The sequence below is a fragment of the Conger conger genome, chromosome 11 (genome assembly GCF_963514075.1).
Source record: "Conger conger chromosome 11, fConCon1.1, whole genome shotgun sequence".
Lineage (NCBI taxonomy): Eukaryota > Metazoa > Chordata > Actinopteri > Anguilliformes > Congridae > Conger > Conger conger.
Genome location: NC_083770.1, coordinates 45,390,865 through 45,417,761, shown reverse-complemented (window position 1 = coordinate 45,417,761; position 26,897 = coordinate 45,390,865). Strand labels below are relative to the sequence as shown.

The 26,897-nt window shown below is 47.3% G+C and overlaps 1 protein-coding gene across 1 annotated transcript in view; it reads left to right on the top strand.

The window, feature by feature from the left end:
* LOC133140385 (calsenilin-like) overlaps positions 1 to 26,897 on the top strand; it is a 49,877-nt gene that overhangs the window by 12,704 nt on the left and 10,276 nt on the right. Inside the window, exon 2 of the mRNA XM_061260301.1 lies at positions 4,472 to 4,634. Within this exon, the coding sequence (XP_061116285.1) occupies positions 4,472 to 4,634 (163 nt within the window). The remainder of the gene's footprint in view (positions 1 to 4,471; positions 4,635 to 26,897) is intronic.

Sequence of the window (26,897 nt, the reverse complement as noted above, 5' to 3'; positions counted from 1 at the left end):
AGACACACACACGCCCGTAAGGGACACACACACACACATGCACACACGCCCGTAAGAGAGTGACACACACACACACGCCCGTAAGAGACACACACACACGCCGTAAGAGACACACACACACACACACACGGCCGTTAGAGAGACACACACACACACGCGGCCGTTAGAGAGACACACATGCCTGTAAGAGACACACACTCACACTCACAAGAGAGACACACACACACACGCACCTGTAAGAGAGACACGCACACACCCTTAAGAGACACACACACAGACACACACACACACACGTGTAAGAGACGCACACACACCCGAAAGCTGTCTGATGCTGTCTCACTTCCAGAACTCTCTGTGCCCAGGGACCACGTGACCTGAGCCTATCGGAGTGAATAACCACGATCTACCCTCCGCTCAGGTAGAAGGCATGTGCCAGAAATTGTACCGAATAAGGTTGTCCAATCTCTTGAGATAAACCAATCACAGCTATCGCAATGGGCCTGGTGTCTCAGATATGGTCAGCAAGCAGCCAATCAGCTGTCAGACAAGCCTGGTGTGCTGAATATATTCTGACAGGTCTGACAATTCCATTAGCTACACACCTGTTGTCTGTGTGTGTGTGTGTGTGTGTGTATGTGTTTGTGTGTGTATGTTTATGCACATGCATGTTTCTGTACATGTGTGTTTGTACATATGTGTGTATGTGCATGTGTGTGTATGCATTTTTGTGTGCATGCATGTCTGTGTTGTGTGCATCTATGTTTGGGTGTGTATGTTTATTTACAGTATGTGCGTGCGTGCGTGTGTTTGTATAGGGTGTGTGTGTGTGTGTTTAAGTCATGCATGTTGAATGGGGATTAATTGGAGTCCACATCCTGGATTTTACTTACCGGTTACTTGGTATCTTCACTGGTCCCTATTAATATGTAACACAGTCAGGGTCTAATCCAATCTCCTGGAAGACACTAAGCGCGGGCAAGACTGCTAAAGCTGCAGATCAGGGCAGGCAAGTGAACAGGCGCAGAAGCGATAATTTATGGCATGACAATCAGCAATATGAATAACATTTGCATGTGGAGAGAACTTTGAATGTCATCTGAATCTCTCCCTATGGTATACCCGCGCACTCCATGATGTGCAGGCTGTCCGCAAAATGAAAGCCATCATTTATAATCCCTTTCCCCCCCATTCTTCTCCCACACAAAAGCTTGAGCCTCCTTTCTCCCTTTTTCAGAGACATTTTGCAGCTTTTGCCGTTCCCTTTATTAGATTTCTCTAATCTGGTTTTAAAAAATGATCTTTTGATTAAAGGACTTGTAGATTTATACCAGCTTTCTCATTCGCCCATTATGTAAGGTTCTGTCCCTCTCTCTCTCTCTCTCTCTCTCTCTCTCTCTCATCCCGTAGAATGTACAGAAATAGTTATGCAAATTCTGCTGGGTAAAGTGTTTTATATAATCTTCATATCTCTGGTTCCCTCTCTTCCCCTCCACTCTGCCCCTTTGCTCTGTCAAATCAACTTCCCTGGATTCATTATGATAACAGCCTCCCTCCCCCTCCCCCCCTCTTTTTACTCTGGACCAACCCCTTCCTTTAAAAAAAACAAAAACAAAACACATTTCCTTTCTGTTTTTGAATTGGAGGGCAGGCGTGTGCTTGGATTTCCAAGGGGGTGTTGAAAATGGTTTTTCCACTTCACCACCACCCCCGCCCCCCCAGTCCCCATCTTCTCTCCTCTGTGTGATGCACAAGCACGGCCTTTTTTTATCCACCATTTTACATGGAAATGACGAGGTGAAAACCTCTAAGGATATGGCGTCCTATCAGGGCCTATCAGGTCACGTGATTAATGACAGCAGCGAAATTGGGGTCGACAGGGCGTACCCTCACTTTGTCCTCCGTTAGCGTTACGCAACATTAAATGGCCGCTTGGAGCATCCCGGGTCCGTAACACCCGCTTCGGATTAAACGGGGGTACATTCAACACCCCCGGTTCATTTTTCCGACGCCCGTCGCAGGTGGCCTGAGTTTTGTTCCGAGGCCCAGGTTTTGCGTTTAAGTTCATTAGCAGTGAAACCCTGCCTGTGACCCTTGTGCCTGAAAGCTGCGGCTAATTGTCTCACACTGTATTGGGTAACTGGATTGATGCTTATCTCTTATGTACCGACTGAGAATGGGGCTCAGCTAACCCCTGTTTCCACCGGGCCTTTGGACTTCCAACAATAGAGATGGACCGGCCCTGCTCGATGCCACCTTGCATGTGGAACCGGGGGGGGGTTCGGTCGTAATGAGACTCTATGCATTGCAGTCCTCGTAATGGATATGTCTTCTGCATCTCTCCCTCAACCCTTCACACTCCCCGGTCAGGGACCGATTACACATAATTGGAGTTTCTCATTGCCATTTCAAAAAGTCTCCAGTTAATAATTCACCATCATTCAGGGGGAGGTACATTTTTTTCCTGAAGTAGATTATTTTAGGCCGTGCAGAGCAGGACTGCAGAGACAGGATCCCTGCCTGTGTTGTCCTCAGGCCTTCCAGCGTGGCCCATCCTCCACCCAATCTGAGTCTCATTCTGTTTTCAGCCTGTTTTTAAAGGGACTGCATTACTGTGTGAGTGGTCCATACACACACACACACACACACACACACACACGCACACATACACACACACACACACACATACGCATGCACACACATACACACACATACACACACACACACGCACACATACACACACACACACACACACATACGCATGCACACACATACACACACATACACACACACACACACACATGCATGCATGCACGCACACACACACACATACACACACATACTCATGCACACACACACACACACACACACACACACACACCACACACATATACACACGCACACACACACATACACACACACATACACACACACACACACATAAACGCACACACACACACCCACACATACACACACACACACACACACACACACACATGCACACACACACACACATAAACGCACACACACACACACACCCACACATACACACACACAGTCATGCACACACACATCCAGATATAGACACATATGCCCAGTCTCAAACACACCACACGCGCAACTGTGTTAGTGTCACTAATGCTTGGTAGCTCACAGTAGCACTGTACGATACAGCAGCAGAACACACACTGATGGTCCAGCACTATTCTACAGACACTGACACTGTAAATACACTGTGACTCTGTGCCTGTCCAGACAGTTTGGCTCTGTGAGTTAATGAAGGTGAATCTGTGCTGAATTTCTTGGACATCCACCTCCATTATCGTCTACACAGAGACCGCACTGTCTGTACACAGTCTGTGTGGAGTGCACACAGAGACTACCCTGTCTGTACACAGTCTGTGCGGAACTCACACAGAGACTGTCCTGTCTGTACACAGTCTACACAGAGACCGTCCTGTCTGTACACTGTCTGTGTGGAACTCACACAGTGATCCAACCTGCCTGCTCCTTGGGCGATGTCCAGACCAGGGTTACCGGGCAGATTTCAGACATCCCGAGCCAGCGTGATGTAACCTGATAAATAAGGCAAAACCCAGAGTGATACACGGTTATAAAAGGAAAAGGGAAAGGTAGAACATGCACATGTGCGGGGAGAGGACAGGCAGTTTGAAAAGGCAGCAGAAATAGAGGATCAAATACGTAGGCCACTGATTGACCTGTCAAATATTTAACATACCATCAGTGATTTTGCATGTGGCCAAAAACATTTATTGTTTTTATTGAGTTTAATTGGTTTGGAGTATGGTTTCACTCTTTGCTCAGGACTGCAGGTTCTCTCTGGTCTGCCGTGCTCCTGTACTGATATGTCTTCTGGGCCGGGACGTTAGCCCTCTCAGGCCCCCCCTCCCTGAGCTCTGTCTAATCTTTAGTGGCCTCCTACTTCTTTTATCCAGCAGGGCCATATCTCCCTCTCTCTCTCTCTCATCCATCTGTCCGCTGGCATGTTTACTCCCTTTCTCTCTGGTCTGTAGTAGCTCCCCTGCCATGTCCAGTGTGTAATGAGCATCCCTCTGCTCTGTTTTTAAGCTCACTTTTTCACTCTCTCGTTCTCTGGCGGTTCAAATCTAAAACAATGCTCTATTGGCAGAATGTTTTTGAATATTACAAAAATGTACAGCAGTAATTAAAAATAAGTAAGTATGAATAAATAGCAAACACTAACTAGAATCTCTCACCTTCTCTCTCCCTCCCCCTCTCTCTCCCTCTCTCCCGGCTCTCTCCCTCTCTCTCTTCCCCTCACTCTCTCCCCCTCTCTATCTCCCTCTCTCTCCCTCCCCCCTCTCTCCATCTCTCTCTCTCTCTCTTTCTCTCCTTCTCCCTCCCTCTCTCCCCTCCCCTCCCTCTCTCTCTTTCTCTCCTTCTCCCTCCCTCTCTCCCCTCCCCTCTCTCTCTCTCTCTCTCTCTCTCTCAGGAGGACGGGAAGGTGGTGGACGGTGATGCTAACGGGGTGGAGCCTGGCCCCCGGGGGCAGAAGGAGAGCCGGAAGTGGCAGAAGCCCAGGTTCACCCGCAAGGCCCTGATGAAGTGCTGTCTGGTCAAGTGGATCATTGCCAGCACAGCGCCACAGGGGCCAGGTAGGGGGCGCCAAAAGCACACAAACAAACAAACCCTCAGCGTGCCGGTCTCAGCCCCGCACCTGTTCGGTCAGACATGGCTACCGTGGTACACTAGCTGACAGTAATTGTGTGCAAATGGCTGTGGTACATGCTGTAAGCTTAAACTGGGAGTGTACAACTGCCTTTCTTTTATAAGATCTTTAGAGGTTTTTTTACAGACTGGCCAGCAGGCATTTGGCCTGGATGGGGGAAGGGTGGGGTTGTGAGATGGGGTGCCTGCCCTGCTGAAAAAAACTGCTCAAGTTCTACAAGAGCGACATGGTTTGAACAGCTCAAGTTTCTAAGGTTTAGAAACACACAAACTACCAGCACTAGCTGGTTGACCAACTCATACCCAGCTAGACCAGCTTTATGACCAGCCTGGCTATGCTGGTTGACCAGCTCATACCCAGCTAGACCAGCTTTATGACCATCTTGACCATGCTGGTTGACCAGCTCATACCCAGCTAGACCAGCTCATTTTTCGAGCTGGAGAATGGGGCACGGCTGGATGTTACAGCAGGGTGTGGATCAGGCAGAGTGGTGCCACCTCCTCCTTCCACACCTCGTTTGAATGATTGACCACGCACCCCGTGTGCACGCGAGCCGTGTCTCACGCGTGTGTTCTTGGAGCAGCACACGGCACATACATGTAGCCACCCACCCACCCCACACGCTTCATCTCAACTGCCAGCGACAGCGTTCAGTCTGCGGTGGCCTGCCCGGTGACCTTTAGCCTGTCATTCTGCTGACTCCAGTACCTTTCTGTTTTTTTGCTGAGCGCTCCAACTTTGGAGGGAAATCGAAACCCTATTTAGCCTCCTGCCCACACCATGTCCACTGCACTGGCACACGCGTGTTTCAGCCTTCGTTGAGGGGATGCACAAGAGTACACGCGTGTAAAACTAGACAAGAATGCGGAATTTTTAAAACGACAGAAACCTTTTATCCACAGCCATTTCATAAACGGGCTATTTATGGCTGTTGGTAAGTCAATGTTAAGATGCTAGCACTCATGGCGGTAGATGAGTTGATCTATTTCATGCGCAAGTGAACAAAAGAGGCTGTTAATTCTGTCTTTATTTCCAAGGTCCTCCCTGTCTAACGGCTTATTGGAGAGTGAAACTTAATTAGGCTCAGCTTGATTCTAATTATAAGGACAGAACCGTTGGTGGTCAGAGATATTGATTGCATTGATTGGTCCTGTTCAGGCCGTAAGTATACCCTGGAGCACACAACGTATGTATGATAGCAAAGATAATGAGCTGTATGTAAGAATTATGGGTGGAATTCCAACTCCCCCTTTCTCACGTACTGTCAGTGGGATGAACAGCAGATCATCTTGGCACATAAGACCTTTGGCTATTTGGTGCCCTCTAGTGTTTTTAAATGGAAATTAAAGATTTTTGTGTATGCAAGGAAGACCCGATGTATGTTTGGAATAGCCAACATTGTGACGTCTCCCATGGTTAGCTGTGCAACCATTACACCAGGGATCAATAGCTTACAGTCCTTAACTTACAGCCGAGAAATAAAGTTTTTTCTCTCTCCGTTTATCTGGGAGTCAGACGTGAAGACAGTCTGCCCAATCTATGCCTCTAATTGTTCAGTTAATTACCCAGGAGAAAAGGAAATCACAAGGGCTGGTTTTGGATTTGAGGGCGAGGTCTGATGATCCCTGCACTGCACCTATGTGTTCTTAAAAATATATTGATTTAATTGTCTGCTAAAGAGATTACTTGATTACCTCACTTACTCAAGTTTGAGTTGAGCAGTGGAACACCATTTAGTGTGTGTGTGTGTGTGTGTGTTTGCGTGTGCTTTATGTGTGTGTGTGTGTGTGTGTGTTTGCATGTATCTACGGCGGGGCGTATGCATTTAAAAGTACACCCAACTTCAGAAGCACGTCTTCAGCAATAAACGTATGCTAATGCGGTATTTGAGAGAGAGAGAGCACAAACCTAATGGTGAAACTGCCCATCGATGTCCTCCCTCCCTCCCCCCCCCCCCCTCTCCTCTCCGTCTCTCTCTGGAAGTGGAAAACCTCTCAGGGGCCTCAGGGGCCCGCGGGGTCTCCTCGGCCCACTCGCGCGGTGCGCGGGGTCAGCCCTGTCCCGCGTCCAGGCCGTCCATTAGAGCCGGCCCCGGCCCGGTCCGTCTGGACCCGCGGGGGGGAACCGCGCGCGGAAACACGCCGGCCCGGCCAAGCGCGTGTATTGTGCTTTGTTAGCAGGCGAGCCTCACCTGGTTATTACTCCCCGGCGCTCCCGGCTATAAATAACCCCCCTGCTGCAGAAGCAGCACCGTCATCATTGCATTAAGGGGAAACGAGATACAGAGAGGGCAGGGAGGGAGGGGGGGGGGGTGGGGAGATGAGTGGCAGTGAGCAGGAGCGGGGATGGTGAGCTCTGCGTGTGGTATGGGCGCAGGTCAGGGCCCCTCAAAACCAATTAAGTACACACCTGGCTGCCTCCTAGTGCCTTTCCAAATAACAGCTTTAACCCATGTGTGGTCTTAACGTTCTGTTTACTCCCCTTCTCCTGAGGGTAGAAAATGACCCGCCTTCACTAAATCCCGACCATAAAGCAGCTTAATTTAATTCTATTTTGCATGAAGAAACAACCTGTCACTCATCACAAACTTTGTCATCAAATTTCAAGTTGGAAAAAGATCATTTACGGGGTTTACTCTGCTGTCAAACATAGTGGCGGGTAATTTTTGACCCTTAAGACGACACAAGGGTTAATACATAGGCAGACGCACCACTGAAGTGTAGCAGGGCTAGCTCACTCGTAAAAGTAACGTAAAACAGTCGAGTACAGTGAAGGCTTGTAGCAGGTTACCATAGCAACACTCCCTGATGGCATACCCTCAAATTCAAAACAACCTTGTTGCCCTTTTGCCTTTAGCTGACTGATAACATGTTTGTCTTTGGACGAGTGAAATGCCGGGGTTCAAATCCCACCTGAGACTCAATCTCCTAACCCAAGAATATCACCAGGAGGATGTGGGGTTGCGGTGACACTGGCACTGTGCTTATTGATGCGCCGCTGACTCAATATGACCAGGGGATGGTCTGCACAGGTCTCTTGACCCGGCCACAAATACAGAACTCTCAGCTTTCAGGAGAGCTGGGTTTGTTTTGCAAAGCGCTGACGGTGGAGTCTGGGCCCCGGTGATGTGTTCCCTAGCGGTCGGGCCGTGGAGATGTTTCCTGTAATTGACAAAGAGATTCTTGTACTGTTTGGCAGTAATTTACTTAAACTGATTATGTAACTTATTTCTGAACTGCGCCTGAATTGACTGGGAGCGGATGGAGTATCGGGGCACGTTAATGTGATTAGACGCGCATTTCCTGGCGCGGTTATTAAGCCCGATAGCAGCTGATGAGGCGGAGGATGAAGGCAGCGGGGTCTACGACCACGTAACGCATCGCTCCGCTCAGCCACTCCACCCAGAGCTCAACGGCCTTCACGACTGAGAGAAAGAGAGAGAGAAAAAGAGAAAGAGAGCGAGAGACGGAGAAAGAGAGGAATCCCGGGGGCAGGCGGAGGGCGAGCCCGGATGAGACAGGTGGATAATCCTTTTGAGGGAGAGCTTGGAAGGAGCGAGTGAATTAGGGAAGACGAAGAACGAAGAAGGAGGGAGAGGCACTGAAAGAGAGAGAGAGAGAGAGAGAGAGAGAGAGCAAGGAGAAGGAGGAAAAAGAGGTGAGGGAGAGCAGGATCAGAAGGAGGGGCAGAGAGATAAAGGTGGTCAGAGGAGTGGAAGGAGAACCGTGGTGAACTTGCGTTCCCATCAGCGCTGTCCTGTGACTTTGTGGGCTCGGTGCGCACCGGAGTGTGAAGTCCAAGTGACCGGAACGAAACCGCAGCACCGGTCTACCGCCGGGACAGAGAGAGGGAGAGAGGGAGGGAGAGAGAGGGAGGGGGAGGGTGGGGTGATTTTCACCTCAACACAGGTGCACTTATCTGTCTACCTTGCAGATATGCCCAGTGAAATGAATGTCTCATTTTTTGTTTGTCGGGCAAAACCTATGGTGTTTAAGGGCTAGTGTTACTGCTCTGACCGACGGCTGCATTTGCAGCTCTGGCAGAGCCACCAGTGCAGACTTGCTAACTCCGCTTTCCAGCGTTCCGGTGTTCGCCTAGGACCTCCCTCAGCTGGCAGGCTCCACCGCTCTGTTTGACTGACGCGGTGGAAGTGCAGGACCGGGAAGAGCCGAGGGGGAGAGAGGAACAGGATAGGGACGCTGCCGGAGAGGGATATCCCGGACTCCGGCCGGGATTCTGGAGAAGCTTGGAATTTCCTGAAGCATCTGTGTTGATTAGTTGATTAGTGCTGCTCTGTCGATTAGGGACCAGGTTGACCTTTCCTGGTGCTGGACGGCTCCGTGTTTAGTGTTGGTCAGGAGGGGGACGTCCGCGTTGCCCTCCCAGAACCGCAGGCTGAAGTGACTGGTACCGTCTGTCGTGACGGCCAGGACAGGGGCAGGTTTGGGGGTACAGGCGTAGGTGTAGGTGCAGGTTTAGGGGTTCAGGAGCAGGTGTAGGTGCAGGTTTAGGGGTACGGTCCCAGGTGGGGTCACAGGTTCAGGGGTACGGTCACTGGTGGGGGTCACAGGTTTAGGGGGTACGGTCACAGGTGTAGGTGCTGGTTTAGGGGTACGGTCACAGGTGGGGGCAACATGAGCAGCTGCAAGGAAGAGATGCAGCGTGAGCTGGGCAAGCTGATGCGATGTCTCTTCGGGTTCATCACGGGCACCATGACACAAGGTACTGCTGCCTCCCTCCCTCACATCCCCCTGTTTTCACCTCTCCTCCCTCACATCCCCCTGTTTTCACCTCCTCTCCCTCTCTCACATCCCCCTGTTTTCACCTCCTCTCCCTCTCTCACATCCCCGTTTTCACCTCTCCTCCCTCACACCCCCTGTTTTCACCTCTTCTCCCTCCCTCACACCCCCCGTTTTCACCTCCTCCCTCCCTCCCTCGCACCCCCTGTTTTCACCTCTCCTCCCTCCCTCTCATCCCCCTGTTTTCACCTCCTCTCCCTCCCTCACACCCCCCTGTTTTCACCTCTCCTCCCTCACACCCCCCTGTTTTCACCTCTCCTCCCTCCCTCTCATCCCCCCATTCTCACCTCCTCCCCTCTCTCAAACCCCCCTCCGGGCTGCTCGCTTTCGATCCGCTCTCCTCCGTGTTTCCTTTTCCCTACACCTGTCTTCTGTTCCCTGCTCTTTCATCACACAAGTGATTGTAAGCTTTGTGTTTTACCAGTAAAGTAGTTTTAGTTTCAGGCTCATTCTTTGTACCTCTTACTTATGCACAGGTAATGTACAGTATCAAAGTGTAAACGTGCCCTGCGGCTTATCGAAGGACCGCGGGGAAAGTAGTAATATTCTGCACTACTGCTTTTATGGTAGCTGTTCCCTAGGTCTTGTCAGACGAGAGTGGAAAAACTTTATTGTGTTTTTGGTCTTGTGGATGTTGATGACATGTATATTTATAACAACTGAAACTCTTGGAAAACGTTCTAAGGAATACGGTGATACAATGTAAAGGTGAAGTGGGATTCAGGTTATGTAATTTACTTTACTTTATTGAAAAGTGTGGGTTGAGAACTTTAGCGCAGGCGTTGGGTTAGATGTGTGTGCTGTCTGGGAATGTGTCTGGGAGTGTGTGTTTATCCTGTTTGAGGCTCTCTCTGCCCCTGCCTGTGTCGTTAATGAGCTGTAATTATCTGTGATTGGCTGAGCCATACTGTGTGATTCAGTGAGTACAGCGTCTTTCTCCTGGGTTTCAGCGTGGTGAAGCTGCTCCTTCTGTATCCATCCCTCCATCCCTCCATCCCTCTATCCCTCCATCTCTCCATCTCTCCTCTCCTTTCCCCATTCTGTCTTTAAATCTCCGTCCTGTTGCCCTCGTTTTTCATCTCTGTCTTTCTGTCTTTTTGTGTGTGTGTGTGTGTATGTACACTCAGTGAGCACTTTATTAGGTATTTATTAGACTTGTTTTTTTAGACTTATTAAGTCTTCCGCTGCTGTAGCCTATCCACGTTGAGTTATGATGCGTTGTCTGTTCAGAGATGCCCTTCTGCATACCACTGTTGTAATGTGTTGTTATTTGCGTTACTGTCACCTTCCTGTCAGCTTTGACCGGTCTGGCCCTTCTCCTCTGACCTCTTTCATTAACAAGGCGTTTCTGCGCACAAAAGTGCTGCTCACTGGATGTATTTTGTTTTTTGCACCATTCTCTGCAAACTTTAGAGACTGTTGTGCCTGAAGCCAGGAGATCAGTAGTTTCTGAGATCCTCAAACCACCCTGTCTGGCACCAGCAATCATTCCACGATCAAAGTCACTTAGATCACATTTTTTCCCCATTCTGATGGTTAACTGAAGCTCCTGACCCGTATCTGCGTGATTTTATGCATTGCACTGCTGCCACACAATTGCCTGATTTAGATAATCGCATGAATAAGTACAGGTGTACAGGTGTTCCTAATAAAGTGCGTGGTGAGCGTATGCGTGTGTGCGTGTTACAAAAGCACACCTGAACGTGTGGCAGCTGTGCTGACTCACTGGTGTGTGCAGACAGAGAGCGTTCCCGTGGAGACCGGTTTGGCCCCTCCCTGACGGGTCTGAGGCGAGCTCCCCTCACGTGACCCCAGCGGCCGGGGTCAGGGACAGGGCGCGCTCAGTGGAGAGGCAGCACGGAGACCGTACTCAGCGTACGAAACACATTTTGGCGTGTCCGTGGCATCGGCAAATTAACTCTCTTAGGAACTTACGCAAGATCTTTTCAGGAGACTTTTGATCAATTTTATTTTATTTATTTATAACGTTTCTTAAAGATTTCCATTTCATGTTTTGAATAATACATAGCCATACAGGAATTCCGCTGTTTAATGTATTGATCAGTTGTGATGAATATGCCCAATATGATAATATGCCTATTATTGTGCTATATGAAACTGACAATGTCCTTCAATGTGCTGAACTGTCACAAGTCAGCGAAATATATCATCTGACATGGTTCTCCTTTACATGAGAATATATATATATTTTTTATTGCTATTTTATTTTATTTTAAGTTGGGCTTTCATCTTTAATGTGCTACCTGATGCCATGATTTTTGAATGATTAACACGTTAAACATTTTAAAGCATAATTAATTGCCTTTTCTTATTTTGGCTGTGCTAATTGCAGATCTATGAGCAGATTTCCTGTCCACCATTATCTTACCCTGGATCTACCACTGAGCAGAGCAGACCATTTTCATTAAGATTGTTTTCATTCTTTCACTTCATTGCATTAATCTAACATTTTAAGGCAGCCCAGACACTAACTTTTCCTGAAACAATACTTTTTTTTCCCCTTACAGGTCACAGTTCTTTAGTACTTACTTCAAGAATAATAAGAGTCAATTTAAAGTGTAAGAAAACCGATTTCATTTAAAGCCACCTATTTAATTCAAAGATTATTTTTTGAATCCCCTGCTTTTGTGGTGCCTGCACTGCAGAACACAGAAAGGAAGTCTGAACCACCGTGGTCTGTTTGTGCGTATGCCACTAAATATGTAAATAATTGCAAATAACTGTCAAAATTGTGAGATTAATCACAATTAAGAAACTTAAAGAAGAAGAAAATGTGCAGTGGGCAGCCACAGTGCAGCGCCCGGGGAGCAATGTAGGGTTAAGGGCCTTGCTCAAGGGCCCAACGGCTGTGCGGATCTGATCATAACTACACTGGGGCTTTAACCACCAACCCTCCAGGTCCCAGTCATGTACCTTAGCCTCTAGGCTACAGGATCCCCCAAATTAACTGTACTCATTGTTTTATTGTTTCAGCTTAAAGAAAGTTTGAGGGGAGAAGTAGCCTGCTACAGTTGTATTGTACCTTTGAGGTAGTAAGAAACTAAAACTCCAAACACAAAATTAACCGAATAAGTGAGTTACTCTTTCAGTAACTGGAGAGTCCACACACAGACTCTCAGCAGGGCCCCATTACCGAGGTCTCTCCCCACACACACTGCAGCTGCCTGCTTCATTATGATCACCTCTCAGCTGAGCGTGTCAGTGGGTGAGGCTACCCATGATATCACCCTCAGCTGTGCGTGTCTGTATGTGAGACTACTCCTGATATCACCCTCAGCTGTGCGTGTCTGTATGTGAGACTACTCCTGATATCACCCTCAGCTGAACGTGTCTGTAGGTGAGACTACTCCTGATATCACCCTCAGCTGAGCGTGTCTGTATGTGAGACTACTCCTGATATCACCCTCAGCTGAGCGTGTCTGTAGGTGAGTTTGCTCCTGATATCACCCTCAGCTGAGCGTGTCTGTAGGTGAGGCTACCCATGATATCACCCTCAGCTGTGCATGTCTGTAGATGAGACTGCTCCTGATATCACCCTCAGCTGTGCATGTCTGTGGATGAGACTGCCCCTGATATCACCCTCAGCTGTGCATGTCTGTGGATGAGACTGCCCCTGATATCACCCTCAGCTGTGCATGTCTGTGGATGAGACTGCCCCTGATATCACCCTCAGCTGTGCATGTCTGTGGATGAGACTGCCCCTGATATCATCCTCAAGAGTTATTTTTTGCAGCGCAGACTTTAGCTCAGGTCAGTTACCCTGACATGCCAGTGTAATACTAACAATTTAATGTGGGAATAAAGTGCAGTTAACTGGATGGGCTGTACTGGTTATATAGTGAACTGGTGCGGTGGACTGGATTAGACCAGAACAAGACTTTTCTGGTTCTTTCCTGGTTCTTTTCTGGTTCTTTCCTGTTTCTTTTCTGGTTCTTTTCTGGTTCTTTTCTGGTTCTTTTCCGTTTCTTTTCCATTTCTTTCGCTTGGTTTCTTCCCCCCTAGGAAGGTCTGGTAGTGCAGTGCACACTGTATTCCCCGTGAAGACATGGCAGAGAGATAGCACAATCATACCTAGCAGATCCATTACCCTAAACCTAATTCTGCCTTAAAATAGCCTCTGTTCTGAGAGCCCCATTTCCACGCACTGACAGATTCTATAAATTCTTTTTATTACATTTAACAATTGCTGAAGATAGTCTGGAGGCGAGGGGAAGGAGCATTAGACAGGTCTGGCAGTAATGTTTTTAATTGCATAGACGAAGATGTATGGATCGCGTTTACTGAATGAATGAGTTATTAGCATATGTGTGAGCATGTGTACGTGGGAGAGGGATGAGAGAGTGATGGGGAAAGCGTTGAGCCCTGTGGGTTAAGCCTGGTTTAAAGTAAGCCCTGGGTTGGGAGATTAATGAGGATCATCTGAATGTTAACTGCCAAAAGGTTAAGAAGTCCATGAAGTTTCAGGGATTTGGGGATTTTGGGATTTTGGGATTGTGGATATTTTTCCCTGTAATTACTGGTATTCCGCTCCATTTTATTTCAGTTCACTTTCTGATTCAGTTCCTCAGGGAAGATAGAATTGCTGTCAAAGAATTTAGGAACGTTTATTTATGTGCCTGTGTCATAATAAAGAATATTAGAGGGTGTTTGCCAACTGTTTCAATAGGAGTTAATAATTGCTTTAAATATTTTAATTTAATCTTTCTGTTAATGAGGGAAACAATGTACATGTACCAAGTGAAATTAACAATTCCGGTTTTGTTCAATATGACGCTATAGAAAACAGCCTTGAAGCCCATCTCTGTACATGCAGCTGACACTGTTTATAGTCAGAAATGGCTGATAAATGCACTCAAATTTCATATCCCGTGTGCATTTCCTCATCCTCGTGATTGTGATGTAATTGATAGCGCTGAATCTCAATGACTATATTATGTCGACATAGTGCCACCCTGTGGACAGTTGCTGTCATTGCATAGCTGTTTGCTTTATTTTTGTCCGTCATCGCTTAAGTTTTTGTAAAAATAAAATGTCCCAAAAAAATATATATAATTTCATAACAAAAATATCCGGCAATTAATTTCAAATTAAACACCTTTCTGAAAACCAAATGTACATATCAAGGTAGAACACAAAATGTATGTTAATTGAAAAAAATGTTTCCCTCAAATTAAAATTTTCCACATACAAAATCTATTGGCTATTCACCAATTCAATTCAACAATTCATTGAAATACATTTTTGTTATATACATTTTTAAATGTTAAAAAGTAACAACATCATAATGTTTATCAAAACTGTGTGTATCGCTGTTTCTCTTTCAAAATGTGCTGTGAATGTGGTGTTGCCGTGTACAATTTTATGATAGGTGTTTTGCTGAAGCTCAAGGTATCAAAAAGCAATGGCCTCTTCCAGATCTCAATTTACAGCCTCAGATCCTGCAGCTTCCTGTAGCTTCTCTATATCCACATGCATGATGTCTTCAGTATGTTGACACAGGGAATAAAAGGGGAATTGCTCTGTAAATCAAACTTTTACTTGTAAAATAGTAGCTGTCCTCCTGATTAAAATGGGCTCACTGCCAGCTCTCTCTCTCTCTTTATACTACGGGCTACATGATCGAGCACGTTTCAACAAATTGGTTTGTATGACGCGTTGCACGACCACGTTGGACATCGCTGCTGTTCATATCATTTCCTAAACATCCTAAATGTAGCTAAACTTGAAGGTACGACGAGTAGCTGTCCATAAAATTCAAATCAATGAATGGTGCAGGTGTTCGTTATTATAATGTATTGTGCATAATTTGCACTTTCTGTCTGCATAGAGTTTGTCCATCTACTAATGGCTACTTCCAGCATGATAATGTCATCTCACACTGGTTTCATGAACATGACAATGAGTTCAGGCCCTCCCAGTCACTGGATTTGAATCCTATAGAACATATGTCGTAGAACAGGAGATTCGCAGCATGAATGTGCATCAGACAAATCTACAGAAATTGCGTGATGCAATCACGTCCACATGAAACAGAATCTGAAAGGAATGTTTTCAACATCTTGTGGAATCCATGCCACAAAGAATTGAGGCTGTTTTGAGAGCAAAGGGAGGCTCTACCCAGTATTAGTATCGGTATATAGTGTTCCTAATAAAGTGCTCAGTGAGCGTAGACGTGTAGAAGACTCAGATCTTACAACATTTGCTCAGAATTTTACAGGAACTGTAGGCCTATACAAAACCTATTTCACATACCTGAAATACATCGAGTGATTGCAAATGTGTGGAGAGATCTAGCTGTTTCTCTGTTTGAAGTCTCTGTCCTGAATTTCCCTGGTCATGTTTTAATTATCAATGAAAACGATAGCATGTATGCAGTTGCGAGTATTGTCACTAGGGGGCAGCTAAGAACTGGGAAAAGTTGGCAGGAATGGATTTTTTTGTTTGTTTTGCATGGATTAAAATACTCATTAATATAATGCCAACAGGCAGCTTGGCTTAAATGTTCAGACCTTTTGTAGAGCAAAAATAACAGATGCTAATAATCCCGTTGCTGGTTGCCATGGGCACAGTTGTGGCACAGTTAAAAGTTATGTGGAGGAGATGGGGATGGGGACTCTAGAGGACCAGGAGACGGGACGAGGAGAGGGGTGCTGTGATGTGTGTGTTTTTGGAAAGGTCGTGTTATTTGGCGCGTGGCTTTGATGTCTTTCTCTCTGGTTCCGTCTCCCTTTGGCTCAAACACAACGCACATACTCCAAAGAGACTGGGAAATGTGGTGTTATACACACACACACGCACACACACGCACACACACATATGCAAGCTAGGGGTCAGTAACTACGTGTTTTTTGTGGAATCATGTCTGATTCAGTAGTTGAGATCTTGATTTTGAGGGCAGTCATCCCAAAAGTACTCATATATCTCCAGTATTATATGAAAGAGAATTTGATTCAGTCATAGTTATTTTTTCATATTTAGGATAATAGGATTAATACAAATTTCCCATTCTTATGTTATTTCACATGCTGCTGTGTAAGTTGTATGTGTAGATTGTGGTGTTTGAGTACACAGTAAGGTTAAGGATCGCTGTTTTGTTGTGGTGATAATCTGGGCGCTGAGATTGGACATGGGGGGGGTGATGGCCACTCTGTCTCTGGAGACACGCCGCCGATTCTCCCGCAGGAGCTTCCTGTCTGAGTGCAGACACAGCACTGCCCGCTATCACCGCTCAGGTACTGTGTGTGTGTGTGTGTGTGTGTGTGTGTGTGTGTGTGTGTGTGTGTCTGTGTGTCCGTCTGTCTGTCTGTCTGTCTGTGTGTCTGTGTGTGTCTCTGTGTCTGTCTGTCTGTCTGTGTGTCTGTGTGTGTGTGTCTGTCTGTGTGTCTGTGTGTGTGTGTGTGTGTGTGTGTGTGTGTCTGTGTGTGTGTGTGTGTGTCTGTGTGTGTGTGTGTGTCTGTGTGTGTGTGTGTGTGTGTGTGTGTGTCTGTGTGTGTGTGTGTGTGTGTGTCTGTGTGTGTGTGTGTGTCTGTCTGTGTGTCTGTCTGTCTGTGTGTGTGTGTGTCTGTGTGTGTGTGTGTGTCTGTCTGTGTGTCTGTCTGTGTGTGTGTGTGAGTGTGTGTGTGTGTGTGTGTGTGTGTGTGTCTGTTTGTCTGTCTGGATGTGTGTGTGTGTGTGTGTGTGTGTGTGTGTGTCTGTCTCACTGCCAGCTACCACCACTCAGGTACTGTCTGTCTGTCTGTGTGTGTGTCTGTCTGTGTGTGTGTGTGTGTGTGTGTGTCTGTCTGTCTGTGTGTCTGTCTGTGTGTGTGTGTGTCTGTCTGTCTGTGTGTCTGTCTGTCTGTGTGTGTGTGTGTCTGTGTGTGTGTGTGTGTCTGTCTGTGTGTCTGTCTGTGTGTGTGTGTGAGTGTGTGTGTGTGTGTGTGTGTGTCTGTTTGTCTGTCTGGATGTGTGTGTGTGTGTGTGTCTGTCTCACTGCCCGCTGCCACCACTCAGGTACCGTCTGTCTGTCTGTCTGTCTGTGTGTCTGTGTCTGTGTCTGTGTGTGTGCGTGTGTGTGTCTGTCTGTGTGTCTGTCTGTCTGTCTGTCTGTCTCTGTGTGCGTGTGTCTGTCTGTGTCTGTCTGCCTGTCTGTCTGTGTGTGTGTGTGTGTGTGTGTCTCCATCCGTCTCTGTCAGTCTGGAATACAGTACCATCGCTCAGGTACTGTCTGTCTCTTTCTGTCTCACTGTGTGGTACCAGTATTCACGTACTGTCTGTCTGTCTGTGTTTGTCTGACTTCACTGTACTGATCAGATATTGTCTGTCTGTGTATCAATCTATCTGTCTGTCTGTTTGTCTCGTAGCAGGGTACCACAGCTCAGGTACTGTCTGTCCATCTGTTTGTCCATCTGTCTGTCTCTCTGTCTGTCTGCCCATTTGTCTCACTTCACTAGTACCACTGCACAGGTATTGTCCTTCTGTTTGTCTCACTTCGTGGTAGCAATGCTCAGGTATGTCTGTGTGTCGGTCTGTTTGCCTGACTGCTTGGTATCACTTACTGTACTAACTTTGTCCGTCCATCAGTTTCTATTGTGTCTTTGTGTCTTTATATCTCAGTGTTCAGTGTTAGTATAGCACTGCACAACTTACAGCAGAATCTTGATCAGCCACTGAAGTGCTACTTCTATAAATATCCATTTCTCTCTTAGATATCTGTGGTCTTTCTCCTTGTCAGGGGATATGCCTGTTTTGGTGTAAAGGATGCATCAGGAAATGGACTGCACATTTGTCTCTGGTCGGTTCGCCACCGTCCATATCAGAACTATTCTGTTCTGTAGAACAGAAGAACATTCCCTGCTGGAGTATACTGTATCATGCCAATGTAATCTCAGCCATTATTGGTGGTGCGGTATTGCAGTCGCAAAGGGTGGGTATATTTGTGGGCAGGGATATTAGCTACTTTTAAAGGCTGGGATTGCTGCATTTGTTGGAACGTAGCCATTGTGTTTGTGATAACAGGCAGTATTGTATTTCTAAGTAGGAAATACTGTATTTTGTTTATGGGGATATTACATTAATGGGCAGGAAGGATTGTTTGTAAATTGAGATTGTTGGCTTTGTTGACAGTGGTTATGGATACAGGACCGAGTAGTATAATCCAAGTAGGCTGCATAGCATTTGTTGATTTTTTTGCGCCCCTTTTTTCTGGCTTTTATTTTGGACGGTTAGCCAGGCATCAGATAAGATCAATAGTTCAAGAGTTCCAGTGCCCACCCGACACTAGTATGGAGATGGACAATGCAGCAACCAAATCGATATAACATTTACTTCAGAGCTTTGGTTGTACATATTTCTATACTGCATGTACATATTGTGTGTAGGTCTGTGGGGAGGCATGCGCTTTTAGTAATTACAGTAAAACATGAGCATTGGGTTGCGCTGATGTAAGTAAATTAGAGTGGAACTGCACATGGCAGCGATGGGGTATTCACTTCTTCTTTTTTGTGCTGGAATCTGTTTGTTTGGCAGTTTGTAAGTTGGCCCTGGACCCTGCCCCAGACCGATAATTTCTTTGTTGTGCGTTTGAGTGCCCAGGGCCAAGGCGGAATCCGGCACTTAGGAGGGGGGTTTTGTTCTGTTGTTGTTGCCGTTGATATGTTGAATTAAAGTTGAATAAGGAAGAGCTGGAACGCTAATGGTCGGGCTCCCCGAGGGGCCTGTACTTTGTGCGGCTCTTTGGCTGACGCGGCTGTCAGCCCGTTGTGCTGAGTCAGAAATCCTCAGCGCTGCGTTTATGAATTTTAAAAAGGCTCACGCGCTTTACGATAACTGGGAAATGGGTCTGGTCTCAGACGCAGCTGTCTGTTCATCTGGGCGACAGGAAGGAAGGAAGATAGGAGGAGGAGAGAGAGAGAGAGAGAGAGAGAGAGGAAGCGAGCGAGTGACCAGTGGAGGGATGGAGTGATTAATGCTTCCGTAGACAGAGACGGATGAAAAATGGTTATGGAAAGGAAACGGAGAACAAGTCGCTTTCTTTCAGTTTAAAGGGTCTTTAAATCATTATGCATCCGTCTTCTCGGTCTTGAGAAGAGCCTTAATATACGCAGTTACGCAGTATGTGCATGAATGCTAATAAAAAACTGCAAACTGCAGACACATTTAGCACACCCAACTGTCAGTATTTCCACAGAGGGAAAAGGGGACAGTCAGTGTCCTATAGTATGTTTATAGTGTAAATTAAATAAATTAAAGTTATAATTAGACTGTGTTAGGTCCAATACCTTTCAGGAAGAGTCAAGGGCCTGGTACAGGATGTGGGTAAAATGACTGCATTCACATTCAAGGTCCTGGCAATCCTCGAAATCATAGGATGCTGATCTGATTGAGCTGACTGATTTTACTGAGGCAGTATGGGAAGTGGAGTTTTCTGTCCGAGTCCATAGCTCACTTCACTAACTGCTTGAACACATTGAAAAAGATGAAAGAGATTATTGTCCAGGTCACTGGTGGTAAGCATAAAGCCTTTGAGAACAGCCATGAGGACTGCGTTGTGGCATGTGTGCAGTGCTTGAGAAACCAAAAATGATTTGGGTGAATTCAGGTCATTTTGGTTTCCGGGTCTGGTGGTCGACTGGTGGTGAGGGCAGACTCAGAAACTGAATTTATTGAATTGAACTTAATTACCTGAATTCACCCTACTGTATGTAACTTTGTGCTTAAACAGCACACACGTTCAGTGTGAGTCTCAGGGGAATAGATATGACCCATAAAAAACAACGCAGAGCGGGCAACATTGACCTATGACCTTGGTTCAGTTCACATTGTGTGATTTTGACAGTTGGCAGCGTTAAATGCTAAATGTCACGCGGCTAACGCGGATGTTAGTTTCCGTTAGCTGAGGTTTGGACAGCGACGGATGGGCCCGACCTCCCTCTCTGTGCACTGTGCATCACGATCTGCACTGTCAGATGGTAAAGATTATCCCGGCGTGAGTGAACTGTTGTGTCAGCACAGGGTCCATCCTTTAAAAACCTGTAAGTGTTTTAATGTTTGTCTCCGAGGATTGGGCCTAGCGTCACGCTGCCAGACTAAAAGCTCAAGTTAATTTCCTATATCCCTCTTTTCTCAGATGCCAGATTTTTAAATACCGTCTGCCAGGAGAGAAATGTATAGTTGTTACGGAAAGGCCTCGTTTCGTATGCATGAATCTGCACAATATCAGAAAAGTTACTTTCTCAAAACAGTGCGTACTTCACAGAAGTTTTATTTATATTTTATTTTAGTTCAGGAAAGGGTGAGATAAAGCACACAAATATGATTACAGAACTTTGTTGTCCACAAAGTGGAGATTTGCCTTTGGCTTCACCATAGAAAGGTATAAATGAAACATACTAAATATTGTGGACATTTTAGAAGACAATCCAATAATATAGTTACTTGGATACTGACCTTAAAACTGTGCCAGAGCTGCAGCAAAAACACAGGCACCACTTCTGGTCTGTAGTTCCATGTAGGGTCCTAATAATATCTTGGGAATAGGCAATAGAAAGTTTAGAAAAGTGGTGCTTTTAAATGTTTTTTTTTTTTTTTTTTCTCAGTTGAAATGGCAGATTGTGTACATCTGTCAGTGCTGGTGTCAGCAGACTCTGCCAGCATTTACATTACATTATTGGCATTTGGCAGACGCTCCTATCCAGAGCGACGTACAGTTGATTAGACTAAGCAGGAGACAATCCTCCCCTGGAGCAATGCAGGGTTAAGGGCCTTGCTCAAGGGCCCAACGGCTGTGCGGATCTTATTGTGGCTACACTGGGACTAGAACCACCGACCTTGCGTGTCCCAGTCATTTACCCTAACCACTACGCTACAGGCCACGCAGGCTACGCTCTGCCAGCAGTTCGCTAGATTGCAGAATGTTCTGTGCATTAAAGCGTGTGACATCAGCTGCCAGGTCGTATGACAGGTTGCAGGTTGAGCTCACAGACATGAGGAGGATGACGACTGGTGGAATTGCAGATGCTGAGATAACTCCCGGTTCCCTGGTTGATGTTATAGCCCGTTGTGCATTGCCCTCGGGTACTTCTGAGCTGGATCGGGCCTGGCTTGGTTGGGATTCAGAACCATAACTAATCTGTGCCCTAGAACAGTGTTTTACATGATGAGTTAGCTGGGTGCTATTCAACTAAAAAAAGCGGCATCACACTGACTGTATGTCTGTCTCTCGCTGGCTGTATGTGACTCCCTCCATCTTTTTCTCTTGGACAGTCTAAACTGCTAATTGCCTCTCTGGCCTCAACCCAGTGCCATCATGGTAGGTACAGAAGGTAGAGAGAGAGGGAGAGGGAGGGGCTATAGGAGAAAGAGTGAGAAAGAAAGTGTGAGAAAGGGGGGAGGAAGAGAGAGTCTTGTGGAGAAAGAGATAAAAAGGAATGGAGGGAAAGTTAGAATGAGCTGGTGAAAGCAAAAAGGGAGAGAGAAGAAGAAAGGCAGAGAGGTGGAAGAGAAATAGGGAGAGGGAGAAGAAGAGGGGAAAAGAGGGAACGAGGAAGAGAGAGGGAGAGAGAGGGAGTGATGCCTTATCGATTCGTCTTGCTCTACCCCTCTCCTTTTCCTCCTTTTACCTTCTCTCCATCTCCCATCATCTCTAACACAGTGCATTAGGAAGCGCAAACTCAGCTATCAGCTACTCTTCTGTCCACTTCCTCTCCTACTCTGGAAAACACTTATATACACTCAAACACACACACACACACACACACACACACAGACAAACACATACACTCAAACACACACACACACACACACACACACACACACACACGCTCACACACATGCACACAGAGAGCCAATATCAGACTCACTGATCAGCCCTGACACACATTGACAGTGATTTGACAGTGATGTTCACTGATAAGGAATAGCACTGGTATGCATGATCGTGCTGTATGGACAAGTGAATGTGTGAATGGAGAGCCTCATATCTGATATCAATGCTCAGCACTCCATTGTCTGTGAATACTGCATCTCCCAGGATGCTCTCTGTTTTCTGCTGGCCTCATGCAAGGAACGATGATATCATGCCCCCTCCCCAGGCAGGCTTATCTGTGACTTCAGTCAGAGATCACAGGTCAGAGTGCACTAACATGCAAGCCCTGGACCAGGAAAGGTTAATCAAAGTCTAGTAAAAAAAAAAAAAACTTGCCCATGATGTTCATAAAAAACTTAGGGAGGTGTTTGGGTGCTGGGTTTAGAAGAACTCCTGCCTCTAACTGGTGTTTTGAAGCCTTGCCTTATCTGTGTTTTCTTGGAGGTGAAAGCGTAAGGCAGCCATTGATTCCCCTCTCCCCAGGTATCCAGACAGGTGCTTAATTGCAGAAGAGTTCCGTTCAGTTACTCTGTTATCCCTGCAAGCACAGCAGTGGGTAATCCGTCTGCTTTAAGATAATCTGCAACGACAAGCAGACATGCTTGCACCTTATGCACATTACGCAGTGTACGAGTTGTGTGTGCGCTTTTGTGTGCCGGTGTGCGTTCTCACTGAAGAGTACGCTAATGGCATGCTGGGAGCCGTGACCTGACTCTCCGAGTGCAGGCATTACGGGATGGGAAACTGGCGGGTGAGCGACCTGTTACCGTAATGACTCCAGCCATTCGGGCTCAAGGAAATGGGCTCTGTCTTCTGCTGTAGTGCTCGTTGAGTTATCTGAGGAGAATCGAAGTGGAGGACTGGTGGGAGCGATGGTGGGGGTGTCCCTGCAATTTGATCCCCTCCTTATCTCCCTCTCTCTCTCTCTCTCTCACTCCCTGGCCGAGTTGGGAAAAAATAAGAGACTTTTTCTCCCGGCATCTCCGCCGTTATCTGTCTGAGAGGGACTGCGGTCGGACAGGAGCGATAGCACAACGGGGTGGAGGGAAGAGAGGAGGAGAAGTGGTTTGTGGCTGGAGAGAGCGAGGGCATGAAAGCAGGTGGTGAGTGCAGAGAGAGAGAGAGAGAGAGCGAGGGAGTGGGATGGGTAGGGGAAGAGGGAGAGGAGGGTGAATGGACAGAGGTGGGGTGGAGAGAGAGAGTGCCGAGTTCATGCTTCTTTAGCCTCTTACAGGACACTGTGGACGAGGGAGGGAATAGTACAAACTGAAAGAAGAGATAGAGAGAGAGAGAGAGAGAGAGAGAGTGCAACCCTTCTTGACGCGGACGTCAGAGAACGAAGGCACAGGAGATGGAAGATAACTACCGTTAAAAAGGCAGGGAGTAAACGACGGGGAACGAAACACGGGAGAAAGAGAGAGGTTTCGGTCCACCAATGGGAGCGCCTCTTTGAGGAGAGGGGGATTGCACAGGAGAAGGCAAACAGAAAAGTTATTCGGCTGCTTCTGTCGCCGTGAGCGCAGAAGCCGGGATGAGGACCGGAGACGGACCTGAAGGGATACCTGGCCACAAAGGCGCCCGTCACTGACCAGAGAGGAAGAGGAAGAGGAAGAGGAAAGACACCGAAACCCAAGCCCTCGGCAGGGAATCCCGCGGGAGGCGAAGTGTTTGGTGGAACGCGTACGGAGGTTGAGTCCGAGGGGAAGCAGAAGAAATCCTTTTTTTTTTTTCAACGGAACGAAGGAAGAAAGATTTTCCATCTCTGATGCCGTGGCCTTGTTCTGTCTCCATTTCTCTTTCGACTTTCGCACTTTGTTTGGAACGTGTGCGTGATTTCATCACCGTAAGCGGCGGGCGGGAGTGAAAGATGGATCCGAGACTCTCCGTGAAGTTTTCCAGAGATCGTATGACCTGTGGAGAGAAGGTTCAGTGAGCACGCGTGTGCGTCGTCGTATTCTCCCGCGTACGTTGTGGTGTGGCATCCGGCGTGGGGGTCAGACGGTATGTTCTAGTTACCTTGCGCCTAGTTCAGTGTGACAGCCAATCATTCAGAGTGCTGGTGATGAGGGCGTTCGGCAGGTAGTGGGTTAGTGTGTCATGTTGCTCGCGGTCTCTGACCCCTGCTCAGTTCCTGAAGATCATTTTGGGGAAAACGTTGTGAGGAACGCCGCCGGGACCCTCGGGATTTCGTGTCCGTACTGTCGAACCCACCCATCGCGATTTTCCACGGATGTTCTTTCCCTAATCAGGGAGTTTGTGATGTGATTTTTTTGGGGGGGAAAAGCGCAGCCCTGTTGAAGTGGCTGTTGAAGATAATCGTTTCCTCTTTCTCTTTCTGTGCTCTGAAGCGGAGGAGTCTTTTCCAGCCGGACCTCGCGCCTCGATGGGAGGAGCTACGAGGCGGGCCTGAATGGCGGTCCGTACGCAAGGCCTCGGCGCTGTTCGTGCCATGTAGCGACCCGCTTCACTTGCCACGTTTTTTCGTGCCGACCCAGAATGCTCTCTGTGACTGCTCGCCTTCTCCGTTAGGCGCTCCACTCCCCCCCCACCCCAGCCATGGGGATCCAGGGCATGGAACTGTTTGCCATTGGCGTGGTCATCATCCTCTTCGTGGCGGTGCTCAAGCAGTTCGGCATCCTGGAGCCCATGTCCTTGGAAGGTAAGGGCCAGGGAGGGGGGGAGGAACCGGGTTGCCGTCGTGGTAACAAGACAAGCCGCCAAGCCGGCTGAGCGTAGCGCGTAGCGCGTACGTGTTAGGCGGGAGGAGTCCCCTTGACGCGGAAACGAACATGCGCAAACGCCGGAGGAACGGGGAGGAGAACGACTACCGATGAAGCGGTAAGTGTTCGCAAGTTTGAGCCTGCGGGTTTCACCCGGCCATCGCAAAGCGAAGAGGGTCCCGGAGAAACGTTGAAGTCTGTCTTCTGCATGATGGTGACAGCGTCACATTTTAACTCGATTGTTATTTCTTGTCCGATTGCTGTGAGGGTACGGTCATATCAGAAAAACTTTTATGGCTGAAGTGAGGTGGAAGTGACCTCACTCAACTCCAATGGATCCAAACTGTTTTCTAACGATCTTGCCAATGAAATGCAGATTTTATTCAAACACTAGAGAGAAGAGTAGAAGACTAATCGTCCTGAGCTTTATTGTAAAATCATGATGAAAAGGCTATGATGACCAATTTTTTCTGGAGACTAAAGACGCCAGAATCATGTAGTCGGCCCGGCAGCTGGTTCAATGTGGCCCTCAAATCGAAAATTCAGCCTTAGCTTTCTTTTCTGCCAGGTAATTAACTGCATAGTTAGTGTCTCTGATTGGCCAGGCTGGCTTCACACCTGACTCCCAGGTAAAGCCGCGGTTCTCTGGCCCCGAGGGCCGTGATCTGGCGATCCCTGTCGTGTACGAACCCGCCGTGTGGCTTACTGTTCGATTCTCACCTTGCCTCTTTCTAGACTGCCTTCCCGTCTCTCTCTGCTTCCCCACCCTTTGACTAAATGGAAAATAATGATGCCAAAGGAGGCTGAGATCTTGTGATGGGTGATATATACGTTGGTCTGTGGTACTGTCGGTAATGCCATATAGACACTGCGTTATTGGATGTGACAGTGTGTCCACCCGCAGCAGTACCTGTAGCTGAACTCTTGGCTCGTGCCGGGATCCTGGCACCACGGGATGAAGCGCCCAGTGCTGTCCTCAGCAGCCCTGATAAAGCTGATTATATATTTATGTGTGCTTTGTTCTTCCTGGAAAACAAAATAACAAGCATATCCACACAAAAAAAAAAGATCAATTTAAAAACATTTCTGCATATTTAAAGGTCTGGTTTGAGATGATTTGTTTGATAAAGAGCCACAGTTGCTTTTGGGGCTCTTAATAATAATAACACGGTGTTCAGATTATCCTTTTTATTCCAGTCGGTTCAAGCCTCATAGCATTTCCCCTGGGTTTAATTCTCCCAGAATTGCACTTTTACACTTTTACACTGTATAAGAGAATAACGCATATTAAACAAATGCAGGACAGAAATGAGAGAGAAAAGGTTTTCATTTGTGGTAACTTTGGTTGTACATATTTGAAGAGAACAGTTAAACATTGTTAAACAAACATGTTTTCCCTCTTGTGTAGAACAGAGCTGCCCAACCCTGTTCCTGGAGATCTACCATCCTGTTGGTTTCCATTTCAACCCTAATTTGGCACACCTGGCTCTATTTGATACGATTTGGCAGCTCAACAAGATCTCTAGCTGTTGAATGAGGTGCGCTTTGTTAGGTTTGGAGTGAAAGCCTACAGGACGGTAGATCTCCAGGAACAGGGTTGAGCAGCCCTGCTCTAGCCCTTGAATGGGGTGTGCTTTGTTAGGTTTGGAGTGAAAGCCTACAGGACAGTAGATCTCCAGGAACAGGGTTGGGCAGCCCTGGTACAGAACACTGATCTGGTTAAAGTTACTCCTGTGCACAGATTGAGGAGAGTGTAAATGTTGGAGCTGGCTGGTAGCCTTGCATGGCAGCCATTGGTGTGTGAG